Consider the following 17167-nt stretch of genomic DNA (forward strand, 5'->3'; position numbering starts at 1 on the left):
ATTCCTCTGCTTGCTCTTTATCCCATTCCTGCCTGCTTTCAGACCTCATCCATTCTGATTATTTCTCTATATTATATTCTCAACCTACTGTTCTCTGTTCACCTCTTTCCCTAATATATAAACGTTTAAATCTAATTAAAACATGCAAAAAAATAAACCTGTGTCTTCAGCAAGTTACTGACCTATTCTGCGTTGCTTCCATTTATATATTTTAAAAGAATAGTCTATACGTGTGTATTTGTCTGGATCTGCCATAGAGACAGAACCAACAGGGTGTGTTACATATATGGAGAGAGATTTATTTTAAGGAATTGGCTCATGCAACTGTAGAGGCTTAGTGAGTCCAAAATCTGATGAGGTAGGCCAGCAGGCTGGAGACTTAGCAAAGGGTTGCAGTTCAAGTCCAAAGGCAGTAGTCTGCTAAAATTCCTTCCTGCTTGTGGGGAGGTCAGTCTTTGTTCTATTAAGGCCTTCAACTGATTGTATGAGGCCCACCCACACTATGGTGGGTAATCTGTGTTACTAAAATGCCACTGATCTACACGTTGATCTCATCCCAAAAACACTTTCACAGAAACATCCAGTATAATACTTGACCAAATATCTGGGCACCATGGTCCAGCCAAGGCAACACATAAAATTAACCATCACAACTTGTTGTATTCTTTTTTTGTACTCATTAATCATTCACCTTTTCAGTTACCATCTTATTAACATACCCAAGGCAGTGGATACTGCTAAACACTCTCTTCTTTGTTCTTTTGCTTCCTTTTGCTCTCTCTCCTACATCGCTTCCTATCTCTTTGTTGCTTTTTAGTTTTCTTTATGGCACCTCTTCCTTTACCTGCTTTTTTAATGATCCTAAGCGTTGTGCTTCCCAGACTACCTGGGCCCTATCATGTACTAGTGGCTTAAACTACCAAATCTGTATCTTCCACTTAGCCCTCTCTTTTGAGTTTCATATTCACTCATCTATTCATTGAAGGTGTTAATCGCATACTATTTTATTGAGCAATAAATACTATTGTGGTTTGTGGCAACCTCTAAAATGGCCCCCAAGATCCCTGCCTCCTATTAGCCGCACCCCCCGTTTTATTCCTCTCCTTGAGTGTGAGCTTCTAATGAACAGAATACAGCAAAAGTGATGAGATGCCACTTCTGAGATTAGGTTACGGAAGGACTCTGGCTTCTGTCTTCTTCACCCTCTCTGTCCTTTCTTGGCTTACTCTGTCTTTCTTAGAGTTCTTACTCTAGGGGAAGCAAGTGGCATGTTGTATGAAAAGCCTTCTGGAGAGGGCTGTGTGCCAAGGAACTCAATCTCCAGGCAACAGCCAGCAAGGACCTAAGACCTGCCACCAGTCACGTGAGTGAGCACGGAAGCAGATCCTCTCCCAGGTGAGTCTTGCTTGAACTGACTGCAGTTCTGCTAGATACCTTTACTGCAGCCTTGTGAGAGACTCTGAGTCAGAGGCACTCAGCTAAGTTGCACCTGGATTTCTGACCCACCGAAATCATGAGAAAATAAATATTTGTGTTTTTAAGCTGCTAAGTTTGCTATAATTTGTTTTACAGTTATAGATCACTAGCTGAGGGCTACCCAGGATCCAAAGTCAAATAAGAAATAGCCCTGGAATGCAACGATCCTGCAGGCTATCAGGGGTGATAGAAAAGTGGCCATGATCACAGTACAATATAATAGGTGTTATAGAAACATACACAGTAAGTGATGGGAGCACAGAGAGAAGAGAATTTCCATCCTACTTGAAGGCTGAAGGATTCAACTGGCAGATTTTATTTTGTCATTGAATGAGCAGGCTAAGTCATTTGATGAAAATGAGGAGAAAAGGTGATGGGATACTTCATGATAAAAGAGAACCTTTACTGGTAAGAATAGTTGAAGGATTTGGAAAAGAAACAAATGGTGGTATCTAGGCAGTGGGGAGTTGCTGTTAGAAATCACGGACTTACAGGCTCTCCAGTTGAGGTTGGGGTTTACTTTTCAAATGCTCTTAGCAATATGGATATAAGATTAGAGAAGCTGATGACTGAATTTGGGATTTCAGAAAAGATATAACAGAAAAGCAAAGGACCGAGGAAGAAAATGAGGCAAGAAAAAGAGCAAGACAATTCTTAAAGTCCTGGTAGAATTTAGGTTGAATAGGGAAAGAAAGACAATCAAAGCTGCTAAGAGTTTGGGGAAATGAGGCTGAAACTGACCTCCCACCAATCACTAGGGCCAAGGGAGTCAATGCTAGGTTTGGCTTAAGCCTAGGTCATACACTCCATTCCTGAGCTGGAGGAGACTTCCAGGCTAGAGTAGGAAAGAATGGTTACCCAGAAGGAAATTCAGATATGCTACCATAAAAAGAGTGAATAGATGCTTTATAACAGAGACTGCTGGTTTCCTACAATAGTCTTCATTTCTTCCAGAGTAAGGGAACCCCTAGTTTTTTGGGGGTGGCATAATGATGGCATTTTCTAGTCTCCTGTATCTAGGATGGCCATGTAAGTAAGGACCTGATCAAAGGGATGTGGAGAGAAGTGGTGCATGCAATTTCTGGACTATGCCCTTAAAGTAAAGGGGATGTCATTGCATTTCCCTTTACTCCTTTTGTGCCTGCTGGAATGTGGTTTGTGGTGGTTAGCCAACGTGGACCATGAGGAAGAGATTACACCCTAGGGAGAAGAGGACCACAGAAGGAGCCTGCAATCCCTGGATGAGTTCATGGAGCCTTCATCTTCCCACATGAGGGATAATTACACTGCATTTTTCTAAAGCCACTTGGAATGTGGTTCTGTGTTACAAGCAGCTGGACCTATATTTCAACTAATTCAAATGTCCAATAAAAAAGACATGCTGGGAATATAAATGACCATAGCATAAGACAGAAAGTAGTAAGCAATAAACAGAGGCACAGGCAAAAAGGATACAGAGAAGAATCACCTCAAGCCACAATGTGAGCTTTCAAAAGAGATTAAAGTTTCTGATCAGTGACAGGCCACAGACTGTCCATAGGTGGTGGAATGCAGGCCAGGGAATGTGCCTCAACATCTGATTCCAGACAAGCTGACGGCAGTGGCAATGGTGATGGGAGCATGACAGTGACAATTGGCCCATGCATCCAACTCACCCAGGCAACATTTGATACCAAGCAATGACTTGGTATACTTACTTAAATTTGTTCTGGTTTGGGTTGATACTTCTTGACAATAATCATAGAAATTCAGAAATTTAGGGGTGGAAGAAATCCTAGTGACTAGAAAATCTTCTGCTCCAATACCCTTAAAAAAATAATAATTACAGTGATGCTAAGTAAGTCTGGCACATAGCCAGTAGAACCCAGGCCTTCTAACTCCCAGGTCAGTGAGGGCTGAGGGCTTCTATATACTTAATTTGTAAAGAATCCCTGTGAAGATTTCTTCTCCAGCAAAATTGTAACTTCAGGTTGCTACCTGCAATGCCTTTTTATTTTTCCATGAACAAACCTTGCATTGGCATAGCAATCTTTAGCTTTCAGAATAACTTCACATTTTTTCTCATTTGATCCTGACAATAATCCTATGCGGTGAGGTGAGGTAATTGAAGCTGAAGGTCTTCAAGAGACCCTCCGACAATGAAGATCTATTAATTGGCAAAGGGAGTTGCGTATGATGCTCTAACCATCCACTAATTTTCCTAATTGTCATTTTTCCAGCCTTTCTGACTCTTACTTTATTGAGGAAAAATATTGTGTGCTGCCTTGTGATGAAATTGGAGTAAACCTCAGACAACAAGTTATTCAGGGTGGGTTTTGTTATTTGGAGCTGCATTGTCCAATAGGTAGCCTCTATCCACATGCGGACTATTTAGATTTAAATTAATTAAGTACAATTTAAAACTCAGTTCTCAGTCACACTAGTCTCATTTCAAGTGCTTGGCCACCGGCTACTCTACTTGACGCTACTGATATAGAACATTTCCATCATGTCAGAAAGTTCTATGGGACAGCCTAGGGATCTAAGAGACACGTCTCTTCCGCCAATCCTCAATCTTGCCCTCAGTCTGTGCATAATCCAAGCCCAAAGACTGGTCCCCAAGCTCTCCCACTTCCTAAAGGACATTTTAAAACTGGTAACGACAACAGAAATCGTTTGGCCTAGTCCTGCTAAGAAAGGGACGTGGCAATAAAAGTCCAAGATTCTTCCACAAAAGTCAGTACAGCAAGTGGGCGGTGAAAAGGTGGCCGCGACCCAGACGTGGAGGTGGAAGGAGAGGCAAATGGGCGGGGATGAACGCGGCGCGCGCCGGGCGGGCGCAGTCTCGAGGCCGGGGGCGGGGCCGCGCGCGGCGGGCCGGGGAGGAGGGGGAGCACAGCGGCCCGCGCGCCAGCCTAGCCGTGCGTGCTCACGTGACAGGTCCGCGAGGTCCCGCTCGCGCAGTAGTCTGGGCGAGCGAAGATGGCGGCCGAGAGGGAACCTCCTCCGCTGGGGGTCGGGAAACCCACCGACTTTGAGGAACTGGAGGACGGAGAGGACCTGTTCACCAGCACTGTCTCCACCTTAGAGGTGAGACCGCGTCACCGTGGGTGCTGCTCTCCGTCGCTGCCGCGCGTCTCACCTTTCGGTGCCTTTGCCGTGCCCCGACTTGTCCCTCCCCACCCCCCGGGATTTGCAAGGACCTGGTTGGGGCGACACCTGTGACGCGGACCCCGCCTCGGGGACCTGTCATTGGGCTGGAGTTGGCCTGGGCGGCTAGGCCTGCTTAAGAGAGCAAACTGCGGGCCGGGGGGCCGACCTGAACCCCTGAGGGGCCGGGACCGGACAGAGCATCGCAGTGCCCTTTCCCCGTTCATCTGGCCCTCGTCAGTGTCACTTGCACCTCTTCTTCCAGTGCAGAGAAGGTTTTGCCCTGGGTCCCCGCAAACCTCACGGCGCTGCCGGGCGACCTCCGCAGCCCCTTTTAAGAGGTGCTTGCTTTTCCCTTCCCAAGGAAGGGTGTGCCTCCGAAAGGGGAGAGCAGTGAAGAGAGTGCTCAGTGGCCGAGGCGCTGGAGGGAGCGTGTGGATGCACTTTTCCCGGTCCTGGCCCTTTATGGACTGCTAGTTCCCCTTGAGGGAGGTACTTGTTTTGGACTGTTAAATAGGTAAATGCATTTGACCGGTCTTGCTTGTCTTCTTTAGTTCTTAAGCTTTTTAAGGAACATAGTGTTGATAAAATATAAAGTTGAAGGGAGGGAATAGTTCAGGAAACTGCTGGGCGGTGGGGGAGGTTTTTTTTTTTTTTTTTAAGTTACCAGGGGAGAAATAAAAACAGATCCTCACTCCTTTTTCCTCTTTTCTCGCATGATCAGCGATCTCTGAAGCTAAGTCTTCCTGTTTTTGTCAAAGGAAACGCCCTCTGTGAACTTAACTGTATTGGGCCTCCTGTATCCAGTTCATATTTGAATTGCTTTGCCTTTGATGAGCGCACACACACCTCATAGCCCAACTTTAAGTGTGTGTATGTGTATTAAAATATAAGCAAATTTCCCAGAGAATTGTTTATCTTGGGCTGTACTTCTTTATAAACTGCTTTTTAGTAAGCTTTCCTAGCTTGTTGAACTCTGCAGCAAATCAATTGGAAATTACTGTAAAATATCCATTATTTGACATTCACTTAGCTGAAACTGGAACTTCCGGCACCCGTTTTAGGTACTGACCACATTCTGCTAATTGTATATGCAGGTTCCTGCCCAAACCCCACCTGTCCTCAGGATTATATGTTTCTTGGGCCTAGGGATAGTGCCTTGATCATTTTTGTTTCCTCATAAAATCTTGACCATTGATTGTATTTAGCAAATGTTTGCTGAATTAATTGTCAAAACCAGCATCCCCTAAGAATTAGTAAAAATTATCTTGCACAGCAAATTACATTTTGGGGCGAATATCCTTGTAGTCCTTTATGTATACCCTACAGCTACCTTAACACGTATTGAAAGTTAGTGTCTATGCATGATCCTAAGACCTGTATTCCTTGTGAGAGCTACAAAGGTTTTCCACCAGCAAGGATCAGAATAAACTTAATTAACATAGTTTAAACTAGAATATTGTGAACACTAAGCATTCTGTTTAATTGAAGTCTTTTAAAGTTGAGTAAAAGGAACTATAACTTATATTTCCCATTTGGATGGGACTTTTTAGTAAGGTATTTGACTTTTCAGTAGAAGTCTACAGAATTTTGAGTATGAATAAATTTATTTTGGTTACTGCATTATGAAAACGTTTTAAAAAGTTGGTTTTGATCATCTAAACCCCTTATTTCATGAGACTCATTCAGTGTATTAATTTTAAGGTAGTATAACTGTGAGACTTAAAAATTCAGAAATTTTTTTTTGCTTTTCAAACTATTTGGGGAAGGATATATAGCAGCATTTATTAGTATACCAAAGCTGCTCTAAAGGAATGTTTTTTCAGTATGCCCCTTTTCTTTTGAATAGTGCTTCTCAAACTTCAGTGTGTAGGGGAAACCATAGGATTCTTGTTTAAAATGCAGATGCCTTTGCCTCACCAAAATCTGCATGTTTTATAAGTGTTCTAGATCATTATTTTTCAAACATTATATATAAGTTACCTAGAGATCTTGTTAAAGCAAATTCTGATTCTGTAGGTCTGGGATAAGCCAAATTCTGCATTTTTAACAAACTCCTCATGACATTGCTTCTAGTCCCAAGGACAACAATGAGTTGCAAAGCCCCAGGTGATTCTGATACAGGTCATCTGCTTTGAATAGTTCTTACCTAAGCCCTAAATTGTAAGAAAGGCATAAAAATTAATGTCTTTCTATTTAAAAAAAAATTAAGTCAGAGTTTTAAAAATATTACGCATGTAGAAACTTTTTCATTTGAGGGCATTTGAAGGAAAAAAATCAGTTGAAATCCATATAAGTGAAAATCAAATTATACACAGCTTCCATGTCATAATTGTTAAGCTTGTAATGACTATACAACTTAGTGTATATGTATGCTATGAGTATGTTTTTATCCCAATATTAAACTTTCCTTTCAAAATTAAGAACAGTCACATAAAGCTATGTTCAGTAGCTAAAGCATATTTAAAACCCCTAGTGTATGTTTCTGTTGTGACTATGAAACAGAGTGGAGAAGGGCTGGCATGGGGGCAGGGAAGGGACTGAAAAGGGAAAATATCTGGCAAAAGCTTGTTCTTCTTTTGTACCTGAGAGGCTTTACATTGTTTAGGAATACCACTTTTACTGCCTTTTTTTTTTTTTTTTATGATATAGTCCTAAGCTTAAAAGGTGCTTGCCCTAAGGCAGCATGAAGTAGTAAGACAACACCTTAAAAAGGTCAGGAAATTTATATTATATGCCTGTTCTTTTTTTTTTCTTTATTGGATTATAGTTGATTTACAGTGTTGTGTTAGTTTCACCTGTTCTTTTTTTAAACAGCTTTATTGAGTTATAATTCACGTACCATATAACTCACGCATTTAGTATGTACAATTTTATGGGTTTTAGTATATTCACAGATACTACAACATTTTCATCACCTCAGAAAGAAACCTCGTACCCTCTCACCCCCGTCCCCATTCCCTAAACTCCTTTGCTCCCAACCTTAGGCAACTACTAATTCACTTTCTGTCTCTATAGACGTCCCTATTCTAGACTTTATATGAATGAAATCATGTAACATGTGGTCTTTTGTGACTGACTTCTTTCACTTGGCATAATGTTTTCAAAGTCTATACTTAATTCTTTTTTATGCCTGAATAATAATCCATTGTATGGCTATACCACATTTTGTTTATCCATTTTGTCGTTCATTGGACATTTGCATTGTTTCCCCATTTTGACTATTATAAATAATGCTGCAATAAACATTTGTGTACAAGTAGAATTGCTGGGTTATATGGTGACTGTACATTTAATCATTTGAAGAATTGCTGGAGTGGTTTCCCAAAATGGCCACACCATTTTACATTCCCACCAGCCATGTATGAGGGAACCAGTTTTTCCACATCCTCACCAACACTTGTTATTATTCGACTTTTTTATTCTATCCATCATAATGCATGTGAAATGGTTTCTAAGTGTGGTTTTGATTATATTTTCTTGAAGACATCTTTGCATATGCTTATTGGCCGTTTGTACATCTTTGGAGAAATGTCTGTTCAGAGCCTTTGCTCATTTTTCAGTTGGGTTATCTTTTTATTTTTTATTTTTATAAATTTATTTATTTATTTTACTTTTGGCTGCATTGGGTCTTCGTTGCTGTGTGCAGGCTTTCTCTAGTTGCAGCGAGCGGGAGCTACTCTTCGTTGCGGGACACAGGCTTCTCATTGCGGTGGCTTCTCTTGTTGCGGAGCATGGGCTCTAGGTGCACGGGCTTCAGTAGTTGTGGCGTGTGGGCTCAGTAGTTGTGGCGCAAGGGCTTAGTTGCTCTGTGGCATGTGGGATCTTCCCAGACCAGGGCTCGAACCGGTGTCCCCTGAATAGGCAGGCGGATTCTTAACCACTGCGCCACCAGAGAAGCCCTGTCTTTTTATTTATAAGAATTTTTTTGTATATCGTAGATACAAGTTCTTTACCAGATACATGATTTGCAAAAATTTTTCTCCCACTCTGTAGATTGTCTTTTCGTGTTCTTGACAGTGTTCTCTGAAGCACAAATTTTTTAAAAATTTGATGAAGCCTAGTTTATCTGTTTTTTATTTTGTTGGTCATGCTTTCAACATCATATATAAGAATCCCCTACCCAATCCAAGGTCATGAAGATTTATATCTGTTTTTTTAAAATTTATTAATTCATTCATATTAACAATAATCAACCTATTACGTGTCAGCATAAATCACATTTTTAACAGAAAATATATTTTCCAAAACAAGAGAAAATATGTGAGGAGTGGCATTGTTTTACATTGTTCTTTTTACATAAATTTATGTCACTTTTTTTTTATTCAAAAAGAAAGTCACAAAAATTATAATCATCCTCATCAGTTCACTCAGTCCCATGTAATTAATTTTTTTTTCATCTTGATCTTTTGTTAACACTTTTATGAATTCATCAGTTTTCCATTAGAGTTCTGAAAATGCTTATTCATTCAGTTCAGCAGTATAGTCAGTTACCAGAAACCTGTACTTGTCAGAGTCTTTTCCGTGAATTCCATGAATATCTATTTTCTTCTAAGAGTTTTATAGTTTTGGCTCTTACATTTAGGGGTTTGATTCGTTTTGAGTTAACTTTTGTATATGGTATGAGGTAAAGTCCAACTTCATTGTTTTGCATGTGGCAATCCAGTTGTCACAGCACCATTTGATGAAAAGACTGTTTCTCCATTGCATGGTCTTGGCATCCTTTCTGAAAATTGGTTGACTGTAGATGTTTACACCTGGTTCTTGTACTAACCTCAAATCTTAAGGTCAGCTGAAGTTAAGTTGAGAACCACAGTTTCCCCAACACTGTCACATGATGGTTTATAGTGCATTTCAAATGAAATTTCCAGATGGGAGGTTCACAGGTCTTAGAATTCCTTTCCCACCATGTAACCCTATGCCATAATTGCTCAGAAGGTACTGTACTTCGTTGACTTCAGTGAATACTTGAGTATTTACTCTCTACCATACTTTTTAGATGATAACAGGAGTGCAGATATTAGCAAGATAATGCAAATCTTTGAGGACAGAAAATCTCCAGTGGAGAAGAAAGATATACAGAAAGCTCTGATACAGACAGACTGTGACTATATGATCTGAAAACACTGAAAGTACCAGTGAAATGGGAGCGATTCTAACTCCTATCAACATTCCTGACACATAGTAGATGAACAGTAAGTGTTTCTGTTGGCTAGGAAAATCCATTGAGATGGTAATATTTAAGAGAGACTTCGAAGGGTGGAATGAAATTCCAGTGTGGGAGAATGGCACGTGTCACTTAAGGTTCAGTCTATATTTTAGGGAACCATAAATAATTCTGAGTGGCTGAATATAGGATGTTACAGGTTAATGTGGTGAGATTGTGAACAGCTTTGAAATTTGTTTTGTAGGCACTTGAGAGCTCTGGAAGATTTTCAGGGCAGTAACATGATCACCTAGGAAGCTTAATGTGCTAGTGGTCTGAGGGATAAATTTGAGTGCGAGGTATCATTGGTAGGTTGATGAGCCAGAGGTTATTTTAAATCTGAGGTTAAAAGCCTCAAGAAGAAAAGTGCAAATAATAAAGGAGAGAAAGAAGTTGATGCAATAGCAGATTAAAAGATAGACATCTTAAGACTTACAATGTCTAGGGGAAGGAATTATAAGTTTATTTCATTTGGGAATAAGTTACACCAATGCAGATACTATCAGACAGCTAGAAATACTGGGTGGCTAGAGATACAGATTCAATACAATTTATTGAATGGTGACACTAAACCAAACTAGTTTAGTAGAAATCTAGTCCTTGCCCTTACGGAGTATATGAACCAACAGGAGTCAACATAATAAACACACCTGTGTGCACAAGCATCTGCAATACCAGGTGATATATGTGTGATTGAAATATGCACATGGTACAGAAATAGTATAGAAAACTGGAATGACTTAATTGCATAGAGATGATCTTTGAAACCCTGAAAAGTGGGTGACATTATCAAGAGAGCAAGTAGAGTAAGACTAAAGAGTCTTTTGATAAAGAACTGAAGTTAGTATCTATTGTTCTAACACAACAGGTAGTGACAGCATATATCTTGTTTTCCTAATTCTGTTTTCTTTGGGTTGGCATCCAACTTGAAATGTTTTAATTTTTTTGAAAATTTCATCATGAATTACCTATGTTTAAGAGGAAAGACATTTCGTGACCAGGTATTTAAAGGCAACAGCATGGAAAATACTAGAAAGAGATTTATGACGAGGTATAACTCTAATTGACTACTTTCCCTGGAAGCCATTAAATATAAAGGTTTTGGAATGAACTATTTTTAGTACCTGTAAAAAATGTTATTCTATGTAGTTGCTTGAGGCAGAGGTGCTCAGTTTTTTCTTAAAAAGAATAATTTTTTTTTTTTTGCCATGCTGCACGGCTTGTGGGGTCTTAGTTTCCTGACTGGGGATTGAACCCAGGCCCTCAGCAGTGAAAGATCAGAGTCCTAACCACTGGACTGCCAGGAAACTCCCTAGATTTGTCCTTAATGTTACTTTTCAAACGCCCACTTTCCTATAAAATTGAACTCTGGTGTTTTTTTCCTGTGATGATAGTTTTTAGTTGTGATAAAATTTACCTCAGTAAAGTTCACTACCACCTCAATCAAGATATAGGACACTTGCATCACCTCCTAAAAATTCTTTCATGTAGTTAACGCCTCCCACTCCCAGCCTCTGGCACCCACTGATCTGTTTTTTGCCTATAGTTTTGTCTTTTCCAGAATTTCATATAAATGGACTCATATAAATGGAATTATATTTTTTATAAATAAAACAGTATGAAATTTCCTGAATGTAGCTTCTTTAACTTAACCTAAAGTATCTAATATTTATTGATGTTGTTGCATGTATCAGTAATTCATTCCTTTTTGTTGCTGAATTTAGTATTCCATTGTATTGTGTATCACAGTTGTTTGTTGTTGAAGAATGTTTATGTTGTTTACAGTTTTGGGCATTAATGACTAGAAACGACATAAACATCTTATGTACAGATTTTTTTTTTTTTTTTTTTTTTTGTGATACGTGGGCCTCTCACTGTTGTGGCCTCTCCCGTTGCGGAGCACAGGCTCCAGACGTGCAGGCTCAGCAGCCATGGCTCACGGGCCCAGCCGCTCTGCGGCATGTGGGATCTTCCCGGACCGGGGCACGAACCCGTGTCCCCTACATCAGTAGGCGGACTCTCAACCACTGCGCCACCAGGGAAGCCCTATGTACAGATTTTTGTATGAACGATTTTCATTTCCTTTGGGAAAATACTTAGAAGTAGCATTGCTGGTTGTGTGGTAAATACATGTTTAACTTTCTAAGAGACTGCCAAACTTTTAGCCAGAAAGGTTCAAGGGAGATAAAGCATAGGGAGATGAAGTTAATTACTTTTAGTCTTGCAAGTTAATGGCTCTAGTAATGATATAATTCAAGTTATAATAATAACTAGTAATATAACCCAAGACCATGTCCATTAGGACAGTGTTCTCCAAGTCTGAGAATTGATAATATATGGTTTCATTAAAGTGAAAGCATGATGTTTCAAGACAAAAGTATGTTATGGTATTTCCTCCCATCATAAAAGTTATTTTAATATTGAAGTTTTAGGGACTTTCCTGGTGGCGCAGTGGTTAAGAATCCGCCTACCAATGCAGGGGACACAGGTTCGAGCCCTGGTCCAGGAAGATGCCACATGCCACGGAGCAACTAAGCCCACACACCACAACTACTGAGCCTGCACTCTAGAGCCTGCAAGACACAACTGCTGAGCTGGCATGCCACAACTGCTGGAGCTGCACGCCTAGAGCCTGTGCTCTGCAACAAGAGAAGCCACCGCAATGGGAAGCCCACGCACTGCAACGAAGGGTAGCCCCCACTCACCATAACTAGAGAAAGCCTGCCTGCGACAACAAAGACCCATTGCAGCCAAAAATAATATAAATAAATAAATTTCTTTAAAAATATATATATTGACACTTTATTCCTATTCAAAGAGTCACACTTTGTATGTATTATTGAGTGCTTGAATCCTGAAGGCTAGTCTGAAGGAAACTAAGTGCCTCTGGATTTGCCTGTTTTAGTCTCTGGTCAGGTTTTCATTCATTTTATCTCTGAAATATAAAAAAATTGTAAAACATTCTAAGAAAGAAAGGGAAAGAAGAAAAAGATAACTGCCAGACTGTTTTCTTTCATGATGGAGAATTCAGTTGTTCCACATCCTTGTCAGCAGTTGTTAGTGTCAGTTTTATTTCAGGCAGTGGCACGCTTGGGGCTGGCTTATACTGGCTTAAAAGAACTAATGTTTAAATTTTCAGGACTTTTGTAAACTGTTTAGTAAACAGCCATTGTTAAAAATTAAATTATATAAACATAAATAAATTATATTAAAAAAACAAAGGTAATAAATATATAAAACTTGTCGCTTCCTAATTACTGTGTTTTACTAGTTTCTGTATTATGTCTGTTGTATCCGTATGGTGGAAAGTAACATATCTTCCTAGCTCCACATTCAGTCGGGAGAAATCAGCAACAGAGGGTATGTTTATGCCACAGAAATAAGCAAAAGCTAAAATTCAGGGTCTTCTCTCCCAAAGACCCGATTGCTAAACATATACCAGCATACCAGTGATTTTTAGCCAGTCTAAAAGGTATGTAGTGTTATCTAATTGTGGTTTTAATATACATTCCTTAATGGTTAATGATGGTGTGCATCTTTTCACATACGTGTTCACTATCTGAAAATTGTCTTCTTTGGTGAAGTGTTCTTTTGTATCTTTTAGCCATTTTAAAATGGGTTTCCTTATTGAGTTTTGAGAATTCTTCATGTATTCTGAATACACGTCCTTTGCCAGATGTGTGTTTTGAAGATATTTTTTCCCAGTCTGTGCCTTGTTTTATCCTTTTTTAATTGATAGTACTTCATATGTTACATATGAAATCCTGGGCTAACATTAACACAAGGTCACAAAGGTTTTGCTTATGTTTTTTCTATAAGTTTTTGCTTTTATATTTGGACTTCAGATTGATTTTGAGTTTATTTTCTTATGAGTTGAGGTTCATTTTTTTTTTTTTTTTTTTTGCGGTACGTGGGCCTCTCACTGTTGTGTCCTTTCCCGTTGCGGAGCACAGGCTCTGGACACGCAGGCTCAGCGGCCATGGCTCACGGATCTAGCCGCTTTACAGCATGTGGGTTCTTCCTGGACCGGGGCATGAACCCGTGTCCCCCGCATTGGCAGGCAGACTCTCAATCACTGTGCCACCAGGGAAGCCCAAGATTCATGTTTTTGAATATAAATATCTTGTTGTTCAACCACCATTTACTGAAAGATAATCATTTTACAGTTTGTTTTATGGCTCAATATGGTCTTCTGTGGTAAATATTATGTGTGCACTTGAAAAGAATGTATTTAGTCTGATATTGGGTGGAATGTTCTATAAATATTGTTAGTTGATAGTATTTTTCAGTACATGCAACAAACATCAGTGAATTTCAGATGTTTTATATTAAGTTGGAGAAGCTAGACTTTAAAAGTTCTTCATTGGGTTGTCTTTGCATCTTTGTCAAAAATCAGTAGAGCATATATATTTCTGGACTCTGTTTCATTGATCTTTTGACTATCTTTTTGCCAGTTCTATGCTGTCTTGATTACCTTGATTAACTGAGTCTTGAAATCAGGTAGTGTGAATCCAGTGACTTTGTTCTTTTCAAAATAGTTTTGTCTATTCTAGTTCTTTTGCCTATCCATATAATTTTAGAATCTATTGATTTCTATCAAAAATTCCTGCTGAGATTTTAATTGAGATTGTAATGAATCCATTAATTAGTTTGGGGGAGAATTAACATATTAACAATATTGAGCCTTTAAGCCATAAGTATACTATTTCTCTCTTTTTTTTTTTCTTTTAGGTCTGTCTTGATCTTTTTCATCAGTGTTCATAGTTCTCAGCATACAGATCTAGTACATATTTTTATTAGTTTTACCTATTTTATGGTTTTTTGGTGCCTTTATATCTTTTACATTTGCTCATTGGTGGCATATTTACCCTGTTTTCTGCAACTGTTGCTAAACATTCTAGTTCTAGTAGGTTTTTTTCTAGAACCTTTGGGATTTTCTATGTAAACAGTCATGTCTCTGATTAGAGTTTTATTTCTTTCCAATCTGTATGTCTTTTTTTCTCTTGTCTTAATGAACTAGTTAGAACCAATATTGTAATACTGAACAGAAATGGTGAGAGTGGGTATCTTTTCCCCTTTCGTGCTAATAGGAGGAAAATATTCATTTTTTTCTCCCTTAAATATGATTTTTTTTTGGTAGATGACCTTTATTGGGTTAATGAAGTTTCCTTCTATTTCTAGTTTTCTGACTTTTGTATCTCTGAATGATGTTGATGTTGGTAAATGAGTTTTCTGCATCTAATAAGATGTTCATATAATTCTCTTTAGTTTATTGATAAACTGGATTATATTGATTGATTTTCAAATGTTGACTAAACCTTGAATTCCTGGCATAAACCCCACACAGTCATAATGTGTTTATACTTTTTATGTATTGCTACATCCAGTTTGCTAGCGTTTTTCTGTTATTGTGTCTGTGTTTGTGAGAGATACTTGTGTGTCATTTTCTTTTACTCGTTATGTCTGATTTTGGTATCAGAAATGCTTACCTCATTAAATGAGTTGGAGAGTGTTTCCTCCTCTTCTATATTCTTGAAGAGGTTGTGTGGAATTAGTCATATGTCTGCCTTAAGTGTTGACAGAACTTGCTAGTAAAATCATCTGAACATGTTTTGTTTGCTGGATGATTTTTAACTTCAAATTCAGTGTATCTGATAGATACAGAAGTATTTCTTCTTGTTGAACTTTGGTGGTATGTGACTTTCAAGGAATTTGTCTGTTCAGTGTAAGCTGTGAAATTCATGGGCATAGGTTTTTCATAATAGTCCATTATCCTATTACCGTATCTGTGTAGTCTGGGTAATGCCCCTCCTTTTTCATTGCTTATATTGGTAATTTATGTCATCTCTTTGTTTGCTTATTTATTCATTCATTTTAATCGTGCTAAAGGTTTGTCATTTTATTGGAATCTTTCCAAAGAATCAGGTTTTGGTCTCTTGGTTTCTTGTTTATTTTTTGTTTTGTTTTTTAGTTTCATTAATTTCTTTCTGCTTGCTGTCTGTTTAGTTTGCTCTTCTGTTTTGTCAAGCTTTGATCATTGGTTTAAGACTTTTTTTTTTGAGTGCTAGTATTTAGCTATGTATTTTGCTGTAAGCACCGCTTTAGCTGCATCCCACAAATTTTGATACTGTGTTTTTGTTTTTATTCAATTTAAACTATTTTCTAGTCAAAAGTTTCCCTTGTGATTTCCTGTTTGACTTATAGGTTATTTAGAAGTGTGCTAATTTCCAAAATTTGAGGATTTTCCAGATAGTTTTCTGTTGCTGATACAGCTTTATTTTATTAGTGTCAGAGAATGTTTTATGACTCCAGTTCTTTTACATTTGTTAAGGTTTGTCTGATGGCCCAGAATGTGATCTGTTATGGTGAACAGTCTGTGTACACTTGAAAAACATGTATATAGTCTAATGTTATTGTTGAAGTGTTCTCTAAATGTTAAGTCAAGTTGATTGATAGTATTTTCCAGGTCTTCTCTATCTTCCCTTATTATCTATTTATAGTATCAATTACTGTAATTTAGTATTATTATAATTTCTTGGTAAATTGATCCTTTTATCACATGATACCCCTCTTAATTGCTGATAATACTCCTTATTCTTAAGTTTATTTTATCTGATGTTAATGTAACACTACAGCTCTTCTTTGGTAGCATGACATGTTTTTTCCATTCTTTTACTTTTAACTTACCCATGTCTTTAAAGTAGGGTTTTATAGGCAACATATTGTTGTGCATTGTTATTTTTGTACACAGTATGGTCACTTCTGTCTTTTAATTAGTGTGTTTAGAATATTTACATTTAATGTGATTATTGGTGTGATTGCATTAGATCTAGCATTTTATTTGATTACTGTTTTTATCTTCTGTTTTTTCCTCTGAAAACAGAGGGAAATATGTATCTAAACATTTACAGTCCAATTAGAGTTAATATTGTACTTTGACAAACAAAATTCAGAGCCTTACAACCATATAGGTCCATTTATCTTCCTTCTTTCATGTTGTATTTCTCATGTGTATTACATTTCCATTCATTGAAAACTTTGCCATTGTTATAATTTTTGCTCTCATAGTTATACACATTTTAAATAACTTTTAAGAAAAGAAAAATGGTCTATTTTATTTCCACAGTTACCATTTCTTTGGTTCTTTTTTTTTTTTAAACATTTTTATTGATGTATTTATTTGCCTGCCTAGGGTCTTAGTTGTGTCATGTGGGCTCTTTGTTGTGGCATGCGAGCTTCTCTCTAGATGCAGTGTGTGAGCTCCAGAGCGTGTGGGCTCAGTAATTGTAGCACGTGGGCTCTGTAGTTGTGGTACGCAGGCTCCAGAGCACAGGCTCAGTTGTTGTGGCACGCTGG

The 17167-nt window shown here is 38.4% G+C and overlaps 1 protein-coding gene across 1 annotated transcript in view; it reads left to right on the forward strand.

Annotated features, from left to right (window-relative positions):
* Positions 1-4390: 4390 nt before the first annotated feature.
* SNX2 (sorting nexin 2) overlaps positions 4391-17167 on the forward strand; it is a 53385-nt gene continuing 40608 nt past the window's right edge. Inside the window, exon 1 of the mRNA XM_065875612.1 lies at positions 4391-4545. Within this exon, the coding sequence (XP_065731684.1) occupies positions 4438-4545 (108 nt within the window). The 5' untranslated portion in view covers positions 4391-4437. The remainder of the gene's footprint in view (positions 4546-17167) is intronic.

The sequence above is a fragment of the Phocoena phocoena genome, chromosome 3 (assembly GCF_963924675.1).
Source record: "Phocoena phocoena chromosome 3, mPhoPho1.1, whole genome shotgun sequence".
Taxonomy (NCBI): domain Eukaryota; kingdom Metazoa; phylum Chordata; class Mammalia; order Artiodactyla; family Phocoenidae; genus Phocoena; species Phocoena phocoena.